The 22,380-nt window shown below is 38.6% G+C and overlaps 1 protein-coding gene across 2 annotated transcripts in view; it reads left to right on the plus strand.

Moving 5' to 3' along the window:
- The window catches only part of LOC136863048 (SPRY domain-containing protein 3), a 201,966-nt gene extending 181,084 nt beyond the window's left edge, over positions 1 to 20,882 (plus strand). For both annotated transcript variants that reach the window (XM_067139372.2, XM_067139371.2), the window contains 3 exons: positions 6,135 to 6,313; positions 12,356 to 12,497; positions 20,265 to 20,882. In XM_067139372.2, coding sequence (XP_066995473.1) covers positions 6,135 to 6,313; positions 12,356 to 12,497; positions 20,265 to 20,399 — 456 coding nt within the window. In that variant the 3' untranslated portion in view covers positions 20,400 to 20,882. The remainder of the gene's footprint in view (positions 1 to 6,134; positions 6,314 to 12,355; positions 12,498 to 20,264) is intronic.
- Positions 20,883 to 22,380: the final 1,498 nt, after the last annotated feature.

Below are 22,380 nucleotides of genomic sequence, written 5' to 3' on the forward strand. Positions count from 1 at the left end.
GTTCATCCCATCTTCTGTTTAATACACTTGTGGATTTCATCCCAACATTGTGATGAAGGGTATGGGGATAGCTTCTAGTTCATGGAAATAAGATATATCTGCCAAGGTGACTGTTCATTTCTCTAAGTTCCACATTCCCCGACACAACAGGTGATCGACTGAATTTTCTTCCATGTGTACAAGCATGACCAAAAGGAAGATACACATAAAGATATCTTTGCTAGTTAATACAAGGAAGTTCATCCACACTTTGCCAATAAAAGTGTGCATTTCTATCCTTTCAGAACAAGTTTCAATTATAACATTTCCTACAATTTGCCCTTCAAATATTATATAAAACTTTTCCAGATTATGTTCTTTTGGTTCACTCATTATTGGCTGATTTTTGAAATTTCTATATCAACGAGAAACTAGTTGCCCAATAGCAGCAGTTGGAAGAACTGCTTGTGTGCCGTGTGATTGTGGAGGATCGTCTACTTGGCAATAAAGGAGTCTTTGAACATGCATTTGCTGCAAATCTCATATGTTACACAAAAGCCTTCATGTGGGTTAAGTATACTAGTCATTGGGTTCCATACAAATACATTTAGGGGAATGGTTCCACAAAATTTTCCAACATTTAAACAATGGAAACAATAAGGCATGTCCATGAAATCAGCACTGGTGAATGATCATCACATACCTGCCAAGTTTTCTGTTTTCTGTTTTTTTTTTTCGTAAAATGTATGGATTTTGAGTTTGTTTTACAATGAACAATGTTATTGTACGGATTTTGAATATCCACACTTGGTTTCGCTTTATGCAGTCAAATCGGATTTGTTTGACTTTAGCTAGTAGCTGGTAATACGAGATGCAGTGTTTGAAATTCAACCAGTAAATGTATCAATAATCACATTATCGATTATCACCATGCTTTTGTCGCCTGTTTGACCTCAGCTGCTACTTCATTTAATGAGATACTCCCAAACAAGTAGCAGGTTGTGATTTTGAAGAAAAGAAATCCGTGAAAGGTAGCAGGCTGTGAATTTATGTATACCGGTAACAACTTTAGTAACTGCATCGTGCTTCGTAGCAGCTGAAAGGCTTTGTTTGTGTGTGGGTGAGAGTAACATTGGCAGTAGTTCTGAAACTCGTGGAATTGTGTGATGAATTTGTAAGTGATTTAGTATTTTTAGTGGTGTTCGTTATGAGTTCAACTAAGAAATGATATTATCACACTTTTAGGGAGGCATATTCTGCTTAATTTCCTTGTTTTATATGATCACAGAAAGTGTTCCCAGTGTTAAGTGGAAACAGATGAGCACTCATCAAGATGTAACTTTGTGTAAGTATATGATTTCATACATTTATGTTACGGAGTTTCCGTGGAACAGAGAGGTGAAAGAAGATGCTGGTTTGAATGGGTCTATCTACGACAGTCAAAACATTCATTTAAAACTTTAAAAATTAAGGTTATACAGTTGAACCTGACTTATACATATATCAAGGGGAAGAGGAAAAAATTTGTAACTCAGAATTACTTAGAAATCAGACTTACGCAATACATAATATATTTACTGAAAAACCAGTGGAATAGACCTACATGTGTAAATCCTTGCAAATACTAAACACATTACGACAGAAAATATTATTTTGAAATTGGTCCAGCGTTAAAAAAATCAGATAGGTTGGCTGGTTTCACTTTTCTTGCATTAAGAGTATAAACCTCCTTCTGCAAACTTAGTATTGAATTCAAAGCATTTTCACTACAACTTTTTGCACTGATGTAATGCCTACAGTACACACATCGATTGCACTAAACACTTCAGGTGTTTCAAGATTCAAGTCGTTATCTCCATCACTGTCACTGTCACTATCGCTTGTAGCTGGTGTATCACCACTGCATTGTTGGCATACATCAGCAATGATCTCTTCATCCGGTAGTTCTCCACATACAGTCGGATTATCATCGAAATGCACAAAAGTATCGAATTCTACACCCTCCAGTAGCGTTAGCTCACTGCCAGACAAAACTTCGTCCCCATAATCATCATTAGAGGCAGCTTCTTCTAGTAAGACACCAGCTTTGCGGAAACAGTTGCTGATTGTGGAGGATGACACCTGCTTCCAGGCAGGCAAAATAAAGTTCATGGCTTGTAGCAAATTAATGGAGAGGGGTTCATTTCCTGCATCACTCAGTGTTATTAAATGTTGAACCAGCATTTTTCTATAATGCACTTTGAAATGTGCAGTGATGCCCAAATCAAGCGGTTGTAGAACACTGGTACTGTTAGGAGAGAGAAATTCCACTCGGACATTCTTCAGAACGATTTGAGGTAGAAGTGCTGCACATCGAACCATAAGAAGAAGGATCTTCTTCCGTTTCTTCTTCGTTTTAATGTCTAGTTTTTTCAACCACATCCCATTAGAAGCATAATCATCCAAGCATTTCTGTTGTATTCATATTCCGTAGGTTTTGTTTTTGCACCCTTAAAACACCTCGGATTCTTCGATTTTCTTATCACAAGTGGAGGAAGTTTGTCAGATCCATCTACATTGGTGGTGAGAAGTACTGTTACACGAATTTTACTTTTCTTCCCTCTATGGCATGAGTCGCCTTTTTCAGCTAATGTTTTATTAGGAAGGAGATTGTAGAACAGGCTAATCTCATCACAATTGTAGACGTTTGGAGGCTGATCATCGCTTACGATACCCGGCAGATCCTCTTCTTTCCAGTGTTGCACTCTGATGTCGTCCACAGCTTTTGAGTCACCGCAAATTGTTTTCCCTGTGATTCCATGACGATCTTTGAATCCTTGCAACCATCCTGATGAAGCCTTAAAATCAGCGATGCTCATCATTTTCGCTAAATCTATTGCTTTTGCCTTCAACATGTCTCCACTAATTGGTAGAGCTGCTGCCCGCTTTTGCTGGAACCATGTGAAAAGTGCTTTCTCCAAATCTACGTACCTTCCTTCTTGCTGACGACTGCGCTTTGCTGATTTTCAACCCAGTTTTAAGAACTCATCCAAAATAACGTTTCTTTTACTGATTACTGTGCATAGTGTGGTATAAGCAATCCCTAAGTCTGAAGCAATTTCAGTTTTTGTTTTGTATGGATTAGCGTCCACTTCTCGTATAAATTTTACTTTTTCATCTAGGGTATATCTTTTCCTTTTTCTTTTCTCCATGGCTAATCAAAAGCAACTGAATGACAAAACTACTGTTCAACAGTAAACACCAGATACCGGCATCGTGGACATTTTACTTCTCCGTTGTTCCCACGAAAGAAATTCTGATATTCAAACAAATTTACTGTATTTTCTTTTGTTTCCGCACCGAAAACGTCCACTTTGCTTGTAATGTGTCTTAATTTTTGGCTGCATTGTGAAGGTCAAAAATGACAAAGGTAGAGGAGGAGCGAGATAGAGAGCGAAGGGGACTCGCTCGATTGGGTTTTATTACGCCGCAAATAAGTAAGTGTCAACAATGTGACTCAGCGAAACTCTTTGTCTTCTGTTTCAGCACCGAAACCCGACCGCTCTACTTCCGTCTACGCCGACAAGCAGGTGCTCATTACAATTACGCGCAACTCAGTTATATTTCACTGACACCTAATACTTATAACAGCGAATTATGTATAAATGGATTACGTATAAATAAGGTTTAATTAACACGCTTTTAAATTACATTTTGCCGGGACCTAAAGGAAATTACGTACAAATACGAATTATGCAGAACAGAGTTACGTATAAAGCAGGTACAACTGTATTTCTTTTCAGATATTAAATTTTAACAAAACAAACAAGATTTCAGGTACAGAGCAAGTTTGGTACAAAGAAGGGAAAACAGTAAACCCAATAAGATTAGTTACAAAATTCGAGCTTCTAGCTCCCTATTTACAAGGTCCCTTCGTCACTACTGTTGCATTTAGTTAGATAGGCAAGGAGACGAATCTCCCAATTTTACAGGAAATTTAAATCACAATTTTCAAGAGCACTTTGCTCCAAAGATTACAAGATAGGCCTTCCAAAGGCACCGCTCAGTATTCACACAAATATATTTTACATTTGAAGAAAAGAGCCTCAATGCTCTACAATTCTACCAAGGAGACTACGCTCCCAGACCCTTACAGCCTACTCGAGGCAACCTTTAACTTTTACATTAGGGATTAGAGCATCTTTGCTCAATAAAATTAGTTTCAGGCCTCTCTAGGCACAACCTACAATTTACAACACCATATCAATTGCATTTTCAGTTTACACAGGGGTATCGAGTACCCATTCTACCAGGCCTTCGTGGAAAATAACAGGTTCAATTACTGGCCCAAAAATCAAAAGGTAGGGAGGCAGAAACTTGCGCTCCTTGAAATCCAAGATTAAAGCCCTAATAGGGCTCACTGCCCGATGATGCAGAGGCTAATCCCACACTACTGAGGTGACTAGATGGACAAGTTAAGTTACAATTTACAATAGCGAAAACAGTTACAAAATCGTAGTCACCTCAGGGCTAATTGAAAGGGAACTAAAAAAGGGTAACACACTCTCTATCCCCGGTTTTCAGTTTAAGTACTTTTGACTTACTTGAACTTTTACATTAGAAGGAAGAAAGTTTACATTTTAGGAAATTGACAGTTACATTGGAACCTTCCCCTCGAGTCAGCTTGCAGAGATAACTACTGAGATAGAAAAATGGTGGCCATTACCTTAGCTGATGTTCTGCCTGCCAATGGGCCCCCCGCCTCCTCTCTCAACACACACACTCAGTAACACGACGATCAATAAGACAAGTTAACTCGAAAAGGCGTCAGCTTTTATACCCGAGAGGAAGGTTCGAGAAGGCTCTGGGCTAAAACCGGACACACCCTCTCATTTTATTGGACAATTGAAAAGTTACAAGAAACATATAATTGGCAGAAAAATAAATGAATTTTTCTATTGGTTGAGATCCCAAGTTGGTGGGAAGAGCTAGAAGTGTTGCCAACTGTGATACACCAAAAAACAAAGAGTCAATTCAGTTCGAAAAACCTATAAACACAAAATTTCTTTAAATTTCTTTAAATTTCTCGTTGCTTCACTTTGCACCAGAGTGCATGACCTCAGTTTTTTTAATAGAGACATATATGGAGAAAAGTCCCAACCTTTTGAAATAGCTGTTTTAAACTTTAAGTGTTAGATAGCGTTCTTCCAGGTGCTTTATTTAAATGCACGGTTTTGAAGTGTACCTCCCGGTAAAATATATATATTTATAATATATGTTTGACTTGTATTGTTTATAATCTCCCCCCCCCCCCTTGTCGTCCTTTTTCATTATGTCTCAAGTCTTTGTGACGCATGCGCGTGTTGTTAAACATTTTCTGCTTTAGGATCTTCCGGATTTCTCTTTTTGAAAGTTGGCAGGTATGTCATCATTAAAACATGGAATCAAAGAGAGAACCTGAATCTTTTCAAACAGTGCTCTTTGTGTGATGACTAAGTGATTGCTGGAGTGCTGGCCATAGGATGGTTGCCAGTTTCTTCTCTGCAGGCAGTCATGTAGTGAACCATTCTTCTTCTGGAACCTTAAGTAGTCCCTGCAAATGTTATACCACAGTCTGCATCCCCAGAATCTTCATAGCATTGACAGAAGAAAGATCGAAGGCTGGGTTGTATCGAGTTTCTCTTCACTAAATGGCCATCACTCGCTGCATTGAAAACAAGACTGATGTATCTTAAAGAACAATCTTCATATTATCTGTAAAGAAGCTTGTTGCAATTGGTACTGTGATTGATTCCAGAGGATGAAACTTTGTATTTTGGGAGAAAAGGAAAAGAATGGAAATACAGGCAGATATGGTTGAATTACATAATTTTGCATTGTAGTTTCCAGAAACCCAGTCACTCTTGTACTTGGAGAAACAGGTCAATCAGTTACTTTACCTGTGATAGTTTTACAAGAGAATATGCATGTTATCGCATAAAGAGCGACATACCTAGGGAAGAACATGTTCCTCGATTTGATGGTTAAATTTTTGTCAAAATATTTTGTGTGCCAACCCTCTATACAGTGTTTATAACTTTTGTCTCCTTGTGTAGACATATCTTTCCTCTCTTTCTTCCTTTTTTCAAACTTTATTATCCATATTGTTCCTTTAACTTGTATGCTATATTATATAGGACTATCCAAGACATCGTCACCCTGGCTGGAATAAAGGTTCCATTGGCTACCATGCAGATGACGGAAAGATCTTCATTGGAAGTGGTGTTGGGGATCCATTTGGACCAAGATGTCATAAAGGCGATAGAATGGGTTGTGGCATACTCTTCCCTAGAGACTATGTATGTCATTATGATAGGTGAGGTAATAGTATATTATTGAAAGTAGCGTTATGAAATGTTGCTGTTAATTTTTTTAAATTCCAGTTATTGCAAGACACTATTAACATTTTTGTAACTTCTCCATGAACTTGCTCTGTTCTGGCAGCTATTGAACTTTTTGTTTTGATGCCCTGAATCACAAAGGTGTTTTATAGGATAGTATGGAATGTATTAACCTTGATACCTCAATAACAATTGGAGCATTGAACTGGCAAAATACAGGATAAGTGGATTGTAGCATGAGGCACATTTAAAATCCATACAACAGAAGTCTGGTACAGCATGAATTCATAAGTGAAAAATTTACTCGCAATAATGGATTGTCGTTATATCTGTTCTTTTTTTTTTTTAAGTTGGGCAAAAAAATACATGTACTTTCAAATCAGTGTGAAATGGCAATTAGTTTGTTCAATACTTAATGTTTTTATGCGGGTGATTTCCATACTGTGGCTTACTTGTTATGTTTGTAAATTTTGTACTACGTGAGCATGCATGTTCAGGTTTATTCTTAAACATTGTAATAGTATCACTTCACAGGCTTCTGTGACAGCCGTTTCAGTTTTCGTACTGACACAGTATCATGTAACTTAGCCATGCATGTATCATGAAAATGTATTTTGAATACCAGCAGAGTAATAATGACCTTTTTACACTAAATTTACATGGTAATAGCCTTTCTGAAATTTAACCAGATGTGAGAATAAGTGAACTAATCTCTGTGTGTTACAAGTTTCGTGCTAAATTTATTTTTATTGACTGACTTTCTTCATTCTGGGCTATTTTATACATTTTTTAAAATCTGTTCTTTATAACTATATAGAGTTTAGTATTATACTGTGTATGTAGTATGTGATATTGTTAAACTGTGTGTACCCTCAACCACACAAAAATTGGGCAGCAAGGAAATATTTAATTTTATGCATTCTTGAAACTCACGGATATTCGTAAACTATGCATTGCTGGTGACCAAAGAGATGATACGTGGGATTTTACCACCTGCACAATATGTTAAACATCCTATTCCAAACGAGGATTTTGAAAGAAGCCATCTTTTGCGATAGCCACTTTTTGTGCAGTTGAATGTACATTATAGTGTTAAGTCATGGTCTGGAAGAATAGCAGGCTTCATACTTTGAGCCACGCCATGGAAATAAATAAATAAATTAATTAATAATAATAATAATAATAATAAAGAAGTCATAACCTCTGAAATCGAGGATTCACAGTGCCATATCTTAAGAAGTGTCGCATTCTTATTCAATTTCAGTATCTAGTATTAAAATAAAGCGATTGTTTGCTACAGTCTGTCTTTCTAATGAGTTAACAACTGTTATCTGTCACATTATTTGCACACTTATTACAAAAACCTGTTCTCCCCTTTCGTTTCAAACTCGCATTTTTAAAATATTTTTTTTACAACAGTCGACTGATGTTACTAATAGACTTCAACAGTGCCTTTGAATGTCAGTTAGAGAACTCCGTAGTGGACATAGCAAGAAATCAACGTGAGGGATGATCGATCCTATTCAGTATAATTGCTGGACGTTTGTGGATTTTATAAATATCGATAATGGGTAAAATAACACACACTAATAACGGATGCATCAGTGAAGTGGTTCACATTGTAACCGAAGGAATTTTTGAGAACATAAAAAAATACACTTGCTACAGTGGGGTTCTCTCTATATGCCGTACTCACTATAAGAGACTTCTACTCAAGTTATATTCTTGAGAGTACGGTATTGAAATTTTTCCCTGTAAATATAAGCCAACATGGCTCATGCACATTACGCTAGAAATTGTGATTTCTAAAACAAGTTTGTGTGTGACCGAGCTCAATAGCTGCAGTCGCTTAAGTGCTTCCAAAATTTGGGAGATAGTGGGTTCGAACCCCACTGTCGGCAGCCCTGAAGATGGATTTCCGTGGTTTCCCATTTTCACACCAGGCAAATGCTGGGGCCACGGCCGCTTCCTAACCCCTCCTAGCCCTTTCCAGTCCCATCGTTGCCATAAGACCTACCTGTGCCGGTGCGTCGTAAAGCAACTTGAAAAAAAAAAAAAACAGTTTGCACTCATATTTGATTAACTTTGATTTGACAGACATAAAGCTGGGGAACTTGGTTCTAGAAAATGATTTACATACAGTAGTTAATAACCTAAGGAGATACTTAGTTGTTTATTCAAGGATTTTACCAGACTTGATTCTTTTTCTTATGAATCTTGTGAGTGCTCTTATGAAGATACTGATGTGCATTGATCTATCTATATATCTATGTTTCCTGCATTCAGGAGATGGTGGGTTCAAACCACACCATTGGCAGCTCTAATCTGTAGTTTCTCATTTTTACATCAGGCGGTTGCCTGTGTTCTATCTGAATGCCAAGCGTTTTCCTGAAATTCTGACTAAATATTCCAAGCCATTTTCACTGGTGCTGCAGGCTCTTAGAAATTAATTTAAACATTGATCTTGGATGAGCTGTACACTATTCATGCTGTTTTTTATAAACAGTACTTCATGCTTTAATAACAAATGCTCATAAAAGGAAAACATATTCCAATTCTTTAAATTGGAATGAATTTGACTCCCCCCAAAGTCTCATTTTGGAAATATATCATATTGCATGAATTCAATGACATATGTGAAATGTACACTCAGTTCCTAACAAAATGAGATTGGTACAAATTTGTTAAACTTAACAACAACCACTCCAGAATTTTAAAATATATGCACTCACCCCATCCCAATCTGAATATCATATTTTCTTGTCCATCATACCAGAAAATCCCTGAGCAACACATTAATGTCCACACTGCAAAATTGACTTGACTAAAATTCTGTCTCCCCTTCCTGTGAGAGTTCTGTCTCCAGGATATTTTAATTCTACCTCTGCCAAACTTTCTAGCATCATCTGAATGATACTGACTTAAGATCCTGAAGAGTCAGTTTTCTTAGATCACTAGTTTTTTATATTAATCCCTCCATACATCGGTTGTATACTGCAGCATTTCAACGGACATGATGTCTTGTCATGAAGTGATTTACCAACCTTACCAATGCCAGTGGCCAGATGATTAATAGCTTCTTGTGCTCAAGATACTGTACCATAATGTAGCTAATGTTACATAATCATCCACAACTATATTCTTATTAAATACATCTGTAATGCGTTCATACACGTTGCATTCCTGTAAAGCAGGATTGCCATTGCATATACGCAACTCACGATCCCAACAAATACTCCAGAATTACATATGAGAAATGCATACAATTTGGCACTGACAGTATACTGTATAATCCTGAATACCACCCACACTTTTTTACAGAAGTATTCTTCCATAAGTTTGGGTGCGGGTCATATTTAAGTCCTTTGTTTCGTGGTATCATAATACATTGTTCTGAAGACGTGTCAATGCGGCGGCAACAGCGGTTTCGTGTCTCGCAACTTGGCACCGGTTGAAATCTCTCTCTTTTGCTCACTTCCACATTACCGGAACCACATGGTGTGGTACTTGATCAATACTTTGTGTTCTGAGTGAAGAAGCATCAATGGTAACAATTGATGAATTCAAAAAAGTGTTTGCCGTCATTTACTGTGGGTGAGAAACTTAAAGTTGGTACAAAAGCTAAAACTATCAAGAAATCGTGCCACCAGCAGAAAATATGATATTGATGAATCGTGTATTCGCGATTGGAGGAAGAAGGAAATGTTGCTAAAATGTAACTGTAATTGTAGAGCTTTCCGAGGGCAGAGTGCACAGTTTCCTGAAATTGAAGAACGGTTTTATAAATACCTGACTGGAAGACGTGAACAAGGGTATGGTGTATTATCGTCTGAAATGTGTCAACTAAAATCTTTAGAGATCGCAATTGAACATGAAAAAGGAGTGTTTTACTGCAAGCAATGGGTGGACAAGTAACTTTTATCAAAGAAACGGATTGTGTATTTGAAGACAAGCTTTGATTTAACAACATTTCCCTGTTGCCTATGAAGAAAAGTTGACGGCCTATCATCACCTCGTTATTCGTTTGCGAAAGTAAAATTCCTATGTGCTATCTCAAATTGGGAATGCTAATCAGATGCCCGCGTCTTTCAAAATGCCACTATACAATATGGTTCAGATTAAGGGCTCTAAAAGCGTTACCGTCAGGACAGGTGGTAACGTTCCAATGGTGGTGGTTCTGATGATGATGATGAATCTTGCTGATTTGTACATTGAACTAGTTTTATTTCTCGTTGTGGTGTTTTTAATGTGTTGACACTGTATGTATAGACTGACTAATAATAACTCTTTCCACTCATTGACAGTATTTACTCCTGATACCACCATCCTTAACAGCAGACAGCTGTATCTGTTTCTTTGCCACTCCCTTATGGAAATTTGACCCTCTTTCATTGAAGGAACCGCTCCCTATATTGCAATATTCTTCTCGCTTCATTATTCTTCATTATTTTACATTGTGTACAAGCCATGGTGGGTCATATTTTCTTCATTTCAGCCATTCTTTTGTAAGGTTTGAATCTGAGCCTGGCCCATTCTGGACGAATACAATTGTATCTCAGTTTGAGCCTGTTCTACATACTGGACCAGGCCTAAGCCTGTGGACCCATACAGAGCTCTAAATGACATCTTTGTAAGTGACCTAGTTAGTAACATAAAAAGATGAAAGTCAGTACTAGCTACGTAAATGAAATCCCAGCTGATAAGAGTGCCATCATCATTAGTCTCTTGCCAAGGGGACCATAATTTGAATCCAGGAGAATGCCTGTGAAATTCTTTTAACGTAAAATAACGTTGCTGTGGTTCATATTTAACATTAAACTGGATGTTGTGTTGCTATAATAATGATATAAACAGTCACGTAAAACTGTTTGCTCACTTGTAAAGCATTCAGCAGTACTAAAATGCAAGAACACTGTATTGCCACTGCCACCTCCCAGCTTCCTTCTGTAGGGTCAGCTGAAGCAAAGCCTTTATTTTGGTCAGCTCGTGTTAAAATTGGGATGAATCAACATCTGTAATTTAGATGGCTTATTTAGAAAAGTATTTTAAACAAACTATAAGTATTATGCCTGTTGTATAGCATCAAATTTTTCTTATAATTCAATACCTTACAAGAAAAATTGTCAAATCTTGTCGGAAGATTGTTCAACATTGCTGAAGTTTTGACAAGATTTGATAGCATTTTTGTTTTAAAACAAAGGAAAGGCAAGGAGCAGTTTTGGTTCTTGGACTAGCAGTGAGATATATTCTTAAAAAGAATAGAAACATGCAATAAAGGATAATTTACGTGGGGAAAGATTTGCAGATGTTATGTTGCATTTACTCCCATGAATTCAGCAAAAAAGATAACAGTGCAGCGGAAATTCATATCTTATTACATATCTTGTGCATGAATATTAGGAATTCAATATTAATAATAATAATAATAATAATAATGTGCAAAGATGGTCATAAATCGAACATTGCTGATAATGTTTACCTGTAGGTTACTGTACATTAATAAACATAAAAATTGTCCACTTCAGTTATTTCTCTTGTAATCTCCTCGTATGCTGCCATTTTCTTCATTTTATTGTGGTACTCCATGGAGCCCACCGAATATAGGCAGGCATGTGCCTCGTACTTAAAAATTAATACACACACAACATCCTTTGGTCATGAAGACTAGGCCAGTTTTGTTGTTTTGATTCCTAGCAATCCCAGCATGTTTAGCTGCCTAGCGCACACCATTAATACTCTAGGTCAGTTCTGTCAAAGGGTAATTGTTGGATGGATTGGAACATGTTCTAATTCACTTTCAAGACTTCTCAAGTATTGCAAGTGATTTGACAAGTAAACTTGTGAAGTATTGAAAATTGTTGTGAAGTCTTGAATTTGACAAAAATTTGGTGTACAATAGCCCTTAGAGGATGTATGAACTTTCCTCACTTCGGTGTGGTAAGGATACTTCTTTATTATTAATATTTAAATTGTAGTCATTATTTCTTTGATTGTCACCATTCTACCTTCATTTACAGTGATGGAGGATCTGTTGATTTTAGTCCAACCTCGCCTTCGGAAGTTGATGAATTATTAGATATGACGTTAGATGCTAGTGACAGTGAAGATGAAGACTGGTGGAATAATCATTGTGGTGTAGAGTGTGAGAGCAAAGTCAGAGTAAGTAACCAGGATATGTCTCATTAGTCTAGTGAAGCTGGATTTCTATTTGGGGTTCAGTAGAGAAGACTCAAAAGATATTATGAACATTTTGATACTTGCATTACCAGAGGTGCCAACTATTACGGACTGTCCGTAATTATTACGGATTTCATCCTACGATTGCGGCATTACGGTCAAAGGGGACATTATTATGGAAAAAGCGACATTAGCGCGAAAAATTCTACGAAATAAAGAAAAGAAAGAAAAATATACAATTCTTTCGAGCATTACTGCTCAACCCTCCTCGTTTCATTGCTTGTGATCTGGGAGTTAAACTTATTCGATCCCTACTTCCTTTTGCTACCCGTGAACGTAGTGAAATTCACTTTTAATGAAAGGAGCTCTTCTCTTTTCTCTTCTCTTCTCTTCTCTTCTCTTCTCTTCTCTTCTCTTCTCTTCTCTTCTCTTCTCTTCTCTTCTCTTCTCTTCTCTTCTCCAAGTAATGTTCTAAGTAATGTGTTCACAGTATTAAGTGTACCTGACAGTAACTCACCCACAGCAAAAGTTTTCAGTGTTGTTGGGAAAACGCAGACAAGTCAAGCCTACATTAAGCACATCTCCCATGGAATCACTTATTGTTCATAAGACGAAAATGTCATCAAAAAGGGAAGGGTGCTTCAGGAAAACTTACTCCTAAAAATCAACTGCCGAGTGCGAAACAAGCTTCAAAGAATGTTTTATCATAGAATTAAAGGGTAGTGTGCTAATTGTATTGCGTAAAATTTATATAATGTAGAAAATATTGTTATTAGAAAGGGCAAAGGAGGTGTTATCGAGAAGAGAGGAGCATGCTTTGGATTAGACTCGAAAACTTTCTGAGTGTGTGTGTGTGGGGGGGGGGGGTTGGAGGGGGAGGGAGGGGGGGAGTGATATTACTGATAACCCACTTCAAAGGTTGGCACCTCTGCATTACATTTCTCTTTCACAGATAATGGTTTGTTGAATATATTTAGCTCTTGATTGAGATGTTTTGGTTAGTATTATTTATTATGTCAGATACTTCAAGAGCGGATACTACAGTCAGGGGTCCGTTAAAGTAGCACTTCGCGAGCGTACTCATCGTCTGGTGTTGACATTGTGATGTAGGTATGAGTCAGACATGCCTTTAAGGAGATGAAGAAGGCAGTATCAGCAGCTTACTGAGTTTGAACAAGGCCGTGTAATTGCGCTACGAGAAGATGGGTGTTCTTTCCTCTATATTGCAGAAAGACTTGGCTGAGATGTATCCTTAGTGCATCAGTGTTGGCAGCAGTGGCAATGGGAAGGCACTGATTCAAGAAGACCAGGTTACGGACGCACATGGGCAAGTACAGAAAGGGAAGACCGCTTTATTCACCGCATGGCTGTGGTGGATTGTACTGCATCTGTAGCAGCCATTAGAGCTTCAGTTGGGCACCAGAGTAACCCGGAAAACTGAAGCAAATTGATCACTTGAGGGACAGCTCTTAGCCAGAGGTCCTGTAGCATTCATGCTAAACTCTAAATCACTGCCATCTGCTATTTCAATGGTGTAGCATTCATGCTACTAACTCTGAATCAGTCATCTGCAACTTCAGTGGTGTCACTGTGGAGATCTGTTGTGTTCTCAGAGGAGATCCGTTTCTGTCTTGGTGCCAGTAGTGGCTGTAGGTTGGTAAGTAGGAGGCCACGTGTGCGCTTGGAACCAAGCTGCCTGTAGCATCACACACTGGACCTACATCAGGAGTTTTGGTCTGAGCAGTGTTTTCCTTTGACAGCAGGTGTACTCTCATCATTATCCCAAGGACCTTGACAGCATATTTGTATGTAGGACCGATGATTGAACTGGTTGTGCTGCCATTCATTTACAGTATTCAGGGGGGTGTTTTCCAACAGGATAATGGTCATCCTCATACTGCTGCTGTCACCCAGCATTCTGTGCAGCGTGTCAACCTGCTGCCTTGGCCTGTGAGATCACCGGACCTTTCGCCCATTGAGCACTCACGGGACATTACGGGATGACAAAACAGCATTATCCGTTATTGATTTGACTGATCAAGTTCAATAGGCGTGGAATTCTATCCTACAATATGACTACGGCACCTATATGACACAGTGCATGGACATTTGCGTGCTTGTTCAAAATCGTGGCAACTGCAGCTTTTACTAATGTACCACCATATCACATGTTGTCTCGTAAATACTTGAACCTGTGGCCTGAAAACTTTTGAATAAATGTTACTTAGACAGTTGCTTAGCCTAAATTGCATTCCTCTGAACTAATATCTTTTTGGTGTTTGGGATTTTACTTTCTGCCAGTGTATAAATCCCTCCTTTCCAGAGCCAAAATTGTTTATAAACCCACAAACTGTTCATAAATGTTGAGTCTTTTAAATAGCACCTATGTTTGGTGCTAATGCATGACTGTCAAGGAAATATTTACCACAAAACTTGTAAATCATATTTCAAATATTATTGAGTGTAAGACTTTTTTTTGACAGTTTTTCAAACCTTTGTCTTTGGTTTTGTATAGTCACCTTGTATAGTGCCATAGGGGACGGGCAGTGGCATGAAATAAGTGACTGGCTGTAGGGGTGTTGCGCAATGAGGACTTTGTGTGCCCCGAGACTACTATGGTAGCTGTGAAGGCCCTACAGGAACCCTGAAAAATGACAGCAAGTGGGGCTCCGGTGAAAAGACAGCTGATCATCGGCTCTGAAGGCAGATGAGAATAATGTCCAATGAATCAGTGACTGAGGAGGCAGAAGAATAAACCTCCACCACCTTGCGGTTAGGGTACCACCCTAAAGCTAAGGGTGAGCTCCCTGAAAGGATAGCTCCAGCAAGTCCGGAGGCTGTAAGGAGGCAGCCCCTTCACCGGACTTGCTCATTGTAGGGTTAATAACCCACATGAGTAAGATAAAATGATTCGGATACAATATGGAAGAGAAGGTGACAGATTTCAAGACGACAACCCTGCCAGAATAGTGTGATGAGAATTGGTACATGGACTATCTTGTCATTGACAGGAAAAGAAATTGAAATGGTACATGACATGTTTTTCATTCTTTGAAGCATAAATTGCTTTATAGTGTGTCAGTTTGTGTAATGGATACCTGTGTTTGTATTTTGATTTAAAGTATGTCTCATGTGAAATATTACTAATCCTGTGCCTAATAATTAACAAGAACCAGAGTATTCTTAAGGTGAGTATAAACTTTTTGATGCTAATGTATGTCAGCAGGCTCAGGATTCATACGTCACATATGTGTTGGCCATATGGTTAGTGATCCGTTTGAATAGCGCCACCCTCAGCTGGCGAACAATGTACATTTTCTCAAAAAGTACTTGTCTGATTTTGAAAATAATGACCGTAGTTACTCGCATATCAGCTATGCATTTTATGCCAATTTAAGGTCCCAAAATAGGGGGGTGCATCTATTGTGCGGAACATATTCAGACAAAATTTTGAAAAGTCCTGGGGACATATTGCAGTCATTGAAACTATTATTAGAGGGATATTTATGCTTTATAATAATAAAGAGATGCCGCGCTATTGCCAGTACGGCTTTTGATTAGTACAATATTATAGTGGGCTGAGACTGGTACATCCATTGTCCAATTGTTTGAAAGCAATGAACGAGTAGTGATTTCAATACGTCACTGAAGGCTATGATGGAGTTTTATGGTCTATAAAATTTCCACGTCAGACTGGGAGTAGATGGTGATGCTGTTGCTTTTTTACATCGTGTGTTGTGGAAATATTAATTGCAACTGTATAATATTCAGCCCTTATGTGGTCAGTCCAGTTACTTGAAACAATGTACCATGTGCTTTTAAAACAACAATAACTGCACTACATGCCGTGATAATAGTCAAAACTTAAAAACTTTACTCAGGGAATATGCTCAAAGGACGTGTTTTGACCAACATGCTTGCAAATCATTATGACAAAATGTGAGTGTAATTAACTTCAGTGATAGATTTATTTTTATAAAACTCAAATCTGATGTCAAATTTGTAGTCAGCCTGATGAACTTGTAGGAGATGGAAGTGCTGTTCCGGCATCAGCTGGTTTGTATGTTGCTGTTCTGCGATTCATCCTTTGCCTTGTCATGCGTTGTCGTGAAGTCAACTACAAGCTCGTCACATTACTAATGCAGCATAGTCAGTAATATACAAAAGTAATCGGTTCTTAAGTTTAACATGGTATTGCATACTATGTGAAATGAGTAATGTTGCCTGTATTGTTGAACTTACCTCATGAAATATGTTTTGAATACAGACAAAAGAGTTTAACTTCTTTCCAAATATACAAAGTTCACTTGGAATCGCTAGCAGAGTGGCTAGTTTCACTTTCATCTATGTCCATGTCACTCTCCGAATTCCTTCCATTTCTGTCAGTCCATATAGCATCATCTTCAGTGCCATCAGGTGCATTGGAAATCCCAGTTTCCATGGAAATTTTGGACACAAACACTTCAGATATGTTACCCCCCCCCCCAAGCTTGAATGATCCATTCATAGATCAGGTCGCTTCAGCTTACCATCGGGCATATATTCATGGTTTCCGGCAACCATCCAATCAGAATATTTTCACGTAAATGATCTTTAAATGGCTTCTTCACCAAGACGTCCAAACGTTGCAAAATCGATGTTAGATCCCTTGGAATCGTTGCAGGATGGTTTTGTTAGCTCTGAGCTCTTGCTTCACAGAATCAACAAGGTGGCCTGTATAGCTGTCCAGCACAAGTAAGGTCTGTTTCCGGAGGAGTGTGCCAGGGCGTTGCTACCACATGGAACGCATCCAGTCGCGCATCATTTTCTCGTCCCTCCAGCCTTTTACCTGAGCACGTATGGAATGATATCAGAATGGAACTGGAAGTGGACTCGATAGAAGAGAAGTTAAGGACTTTGAGACAAACCTGGTATGGACATGTAAAGCGAATGTCTGGCACAAGAACATACATGCATGCCTAGAAGGAACGATTGAAGGAAGAAGGCCGATGGGAAGACCTAGGAAGAGATGGCTACACAACTGAGAGAGGATGTGGAGAGAAGAGGAGGGAAATAGGAGTCAGTGGTGAGAGAGAAGGCATTTCGGGACAGACAACAATGGCAAAGGCTCGTTCAATACCACCCTACCTGGGACACTGGAGGAGTTCTATGATGATGACTACGACGGCGACGTACGTGGATACCCGTTGGGAATGTGATATTCTTAGGTTAATGTCTTGCATTTAAAAAATAATGTACGGTGGTAGTTCGCAGCCATCAGCAGTAATGGCCAACATCACCGTAAGGCGTAACTTTTCGTTGCCGGTAGTTTCCATTAGAACACTTGCCACTCTCTTCTCAGAAACTGGTGTTCCTTGGCATGTCAAAATATACACGGGTTTGTCAGCATTGCTGAGTGCGATAGGTGTGTGTTCTGCTGCCTTGCCCCTGATCACATGCTTGTGAAAGTCTGTAATTTTATTGGTGCAGTTTTTGGCACAAAGACTTTTTCTGGCACAACAAAAAGTTATTAAGCCACATAAACAGTCACCCAGCCGCGACTCGCCTTAAATAATTTTCTTGGAATATCATGGGGTCTCATAATTTCCCATGCTTTTAGTTGTAGCATTTTGTGGGAAGCACTGTAACCATTGTTCTGCGCCTCTATCACCTATTCCAGTAATTATTCCTCAACACCTGGGAACTTGCCCTGTTTTAGGCCATGAAATGCAAGTCTGGATGATCTAGTGTTTTTTAATTCCACTTGCTGCTTTCTCCATTTCCTCGCTTGTTTTTCATGAACAGAAAACTCATGGCCTGGGGCCCTGTTACCATTTCCTTCTGCGAATTTCACCAGATACATCTCCACAATCATCTTCCATTGTTCATAGTTCGCTGATACAGCTTTTCAATTTGTGGAAGTGAGCTAAAAAAAAAAAAAACCATGGCACTACAGACCTTGAAGGGCCTTGGCCTACCAAGCGACCACTGCTCAGCCCAAATGCTTGCAGATTACGAGGTGTCGTGTGGTCAGCATGACGAATCCTCTCGGCCGTTATTCTTGGCTTTCTAGACCGGAGCTGTTATCTCACCGTCAGATAGCTCCTGAATTCTAATCACGTAGGCTGAGTGGACCTCGAACCAGCCCTCGGGTGCAGGTAAAAATCCCTGGCGTGGTCGGGAATCGAACCCGGGGCGACCGGGTAAGAGGCAGGCACGCTACCCCTACACCACGGGGAGCTAACGTATGTAATATTGTTAGTCATGTTGCATTCCATTTCATGCTGTATTTTTTTAGGCAGAATGTTCCAAATATGGGCCACAACTCACCACAAGGTTATGTTACATTTTTCCAATGCAAAATTTTGTGTAAAGCACAACACACATAAAAAAATATACAGTTCCACTTAACAACACTTCTATTTCTGTACACAGGGCCCATAACCTGCTGTTATTTTAGGTTGTAGAAGTGATAACGTATCAAGCAGAGGCAAGCTGGTGGGGCGGGAGGTGTGATGATCTAGACGATGTTTATACAGGGCACACTGCGGCCCATTATTCCAGTACACTAATTCCTAACAGCCATCTGTAATCTGGGCGTTATTGGGAACTACGTCCATCTGTATGTTAACAGTGCTCCCTGATGTCGACAACTGCTTCCAGCAGTACAGTACACCATGCCACACTGCCAGAATTGTGAAGGACTGTTTTGAAGAACATAATATTGAAATTGCTTTAAAGCCATGGCCCCAATATGAACCCCATTGAACATTAGTGCTTCAACTTGGAGAAGCAGGTTCGTGCTACACCACTGCCCAGTATTGTACACCAGCTGGAGGACCTGCTGTTGCACGCGTGAAATCAGATATCGTAGGATACCTTCCGCCACCTCGTTGAAATGATACGTTGCCGCGTGGCCATAGTCTGCAGGCAGAAGATGGTCCTACATCGTATTGGATAGGTGGTCATAACATAATGGCTCATCGGTGTATTTGAAGCCATTTAAATAAAGAATCTCCTGTGAATGTGATCTCCTTTCTTGCAACTTATAAACTTCATTCTGTGTTCCGTATTGACTCTGACGTAAAATAATTTTATTCCACCTCATCATCACTGGCACTACAGTCCTTTGTGGGCCTTGGCCTTCTGAAAAAGTTTTCCCCATTCTTTCGTGTTAAGTGCAGAACTCCTCCAATTCATGACTCCTATTATCCACGAACCGATTCTCAAGTCCTTTACATGTTTGCGAGGTCGTCGTAAAAAGGTCAGGCTGGCTATTTCTTCTTCAGATTTCATAACAAGAGTTTTTTACAGGTTGGGTTGTCAGCCCAACGCCAACCCCCAGCAATCCTGGAGGGCCAATGTTTTCTTTCAGGGTTGTCTCCCTTAGCTGGTGGGTCCCCATTTTGAAGCATCGGGAACTTGCTTTTTCGCCCTTACATGACTTAGCCGTGTACACGCAGTGTACCCGTTGCCCAGGGGCCACGACATGGACATGCATGTGCGTTATTATTCCACCAGCAAGAAGTGAACCCACAGAACCACATACTACCCCTTCGGCCCCCTTTTATTCCACCTACCCATGTTAAATATATATGTATATATTTTACAAAATATGTTTTGGCCCAATTAGGCCATCTTCAGCTAAAAAATTAAAATCTGCAAAGGTATTTACAATTCCTGCCCTTAAATGTTATTCTCCTCATTGTTATACTATCGTTTAACATTTACAATATTAAATCTAATAGAATATTGCTAATTTTGTTTTAGGTCTTCTTCACACGGAATGGAAAGACTATTGGAAGCAGACAGGTGAGAATTCCTAAAGGTGGCTTCTTCCCTACCATAGGAATGTTGAGTATAGACGAGAAAGTGCGTGTTGATTTACGACCATTGACTGGTTAAGAATGATCATACTCGTAATGGAAAAAGAAACATGAAGGACTCGCTGGCAAGTGTTCGCTTATGTTGAAGATTGTTGCCGATATTTTTTGGTAATACTTTGGTGCAAGTGTCTGTGATTACCCCTCTAAAACTCATGTGGATATGTGTGGTGTAATGTGTATCATGATATTTTAAACAATTTCAAGAATTTCTAATGAACTTTAAAAAATTTTCATATATTTATTTATAACTGTAATTAACTAAAAACGTTTGTTCCTTATTTCGGTGCTATTTTGTAACTCTTTTATTTCCCTGTCATTGAGTGGTCAGAATGGTCATGGAACAGAATGCGAGATTCGGAGTGGTTATGTAGGTTATGATGATGTTAATTTAAGTATATTTGAAGTAATTTATAACAAAGCAATTGAGAATTTCTGTAAATGTTATTCCTCTGGTCATCATGTGTATATATTATATGAGAGTTTGTAAATTGTTATATTTTAATTGTTGTTATTGTTAGTTTATTTTTGTAATAGGTAAAATCTTTTCTCTTGATATTAGGTTTTTTTTTTTTTTTTTTCAAAATTTAAATAATCGTATCAGTTGACTGTTACATTTTCCCTTCATTGTTTTAGTGAAATTTTAGATTTTATTACAGAGTTTTTGGTGTGGCTTTTAATTCAAGTTTGTCATAGTGTTCTGGGTTCAACCTGCAGATATGGGCATTTTTTCTAAGGTTCCATATTTACATGTATCTTCATCAGTGTATACCATTATATTTTTGTAGCATTAATTTCCCTTACACAATTGCCATTTCTTACTTTTTACATTCATATTATGTTATTTCTGCTTACAAAATCAATTTAAGGAAGAACATTGAAACAAACAAGTCTACCATAATTAACATCTAATAAAAAGCTCCAATGTGACACTGCACAAATATCATTAAATTGGAAGTTATAAACCACTTGCAGCGAGGGCAAATACTGACCTTCTAAGCGAGTGGTGCTGAATATCATTCACAAAGGAACAGTTTCTAACCTTTAATTAGAGGTTCCCAGTATTTTTTGACTGATGATACATTTACTGAACGCTCTTGATATCGTGACCTATTTATTTGTATTAATAATAATAATAATTACTTACAATAATATAAACTTTGGTGTAGTTTGTTATAGTGGAAGCCATTTATTTTCAGTTTCAACTTTCAAGGAAAGGGCGTGTACCAGGGAATCGCAGATATTACATTAATTTTGCACACACGTTAAATGAGCCAAGAATAATACAACAGCCAAAATATTTCCTTTGGAAATTAAGTTATACAACCTGCAGAAAGCGTTAAATTTCACATGTTTGGATTGGGATGCTTGGCTACGCAGGACTGCGGCGTGTGTTGGTTTCACTCATCGAAAAACCTCACCACTGATCTTTTTTTAAATTCTGTTAGTAATTTCGTAGCACATCGCGAAAATGATGTGGCATTATGAGAAATAATTTAATTCCTGCATTGATTGTGGGTCAAAAAAGGGCAATAGAATAAGATTGTTTAGGTGAAAATAAAGGTTAATCAGTATAACTAGGGATGTTACACACAAAACCAAGTTACTTCTTATAGTTTCTGCAACAGTGTTGCTTGTGTTAGAAATGTTGAAAGCACAAAGCGGTTATACGCCGTCCACATCTATCGAAGTGAGGATAAAGGCAAGTGGAACATTTTAAGTCCCTGCTGTCAGAACAGTATTGCACAAAATACTGGATTCTCAAGGGTTCTGTAGTTTTTGGATAAGAACTGGCTTCGAGACCAGGCGTATTGCCACATGGAATGAAAATGAGGAGACAGTGGTTGGTGGTATGTCGGAGATTTAATTTTCAAGATGGTGTTTCTCTGCGTCAGAACAATATCCAAATTCGATAACCAAACCATGTCAGATAATCTACGTGCAAAGCCTTTCCATGCTCTAAACCCATCTACATCTAGTGGTTGACAGTAAGCTGTGGCAAC

The sequence above is a fragment of the Anabrus simplex genome, chromosome 2, assembly GCF_040414725.1.
Source record: "Anabrus simplex isolate iqAnaSimp1 chromosome 2, ASM4041472v1, whole genome shotgun sequence".
Classification (NCBI taxonomy): domain Eukaryota; kingdom Metazoa; phylum Arthropoda; class Insecta; order Orthoptera; family Tettigoniidae; genus Anabrus; species Anabrus simplex.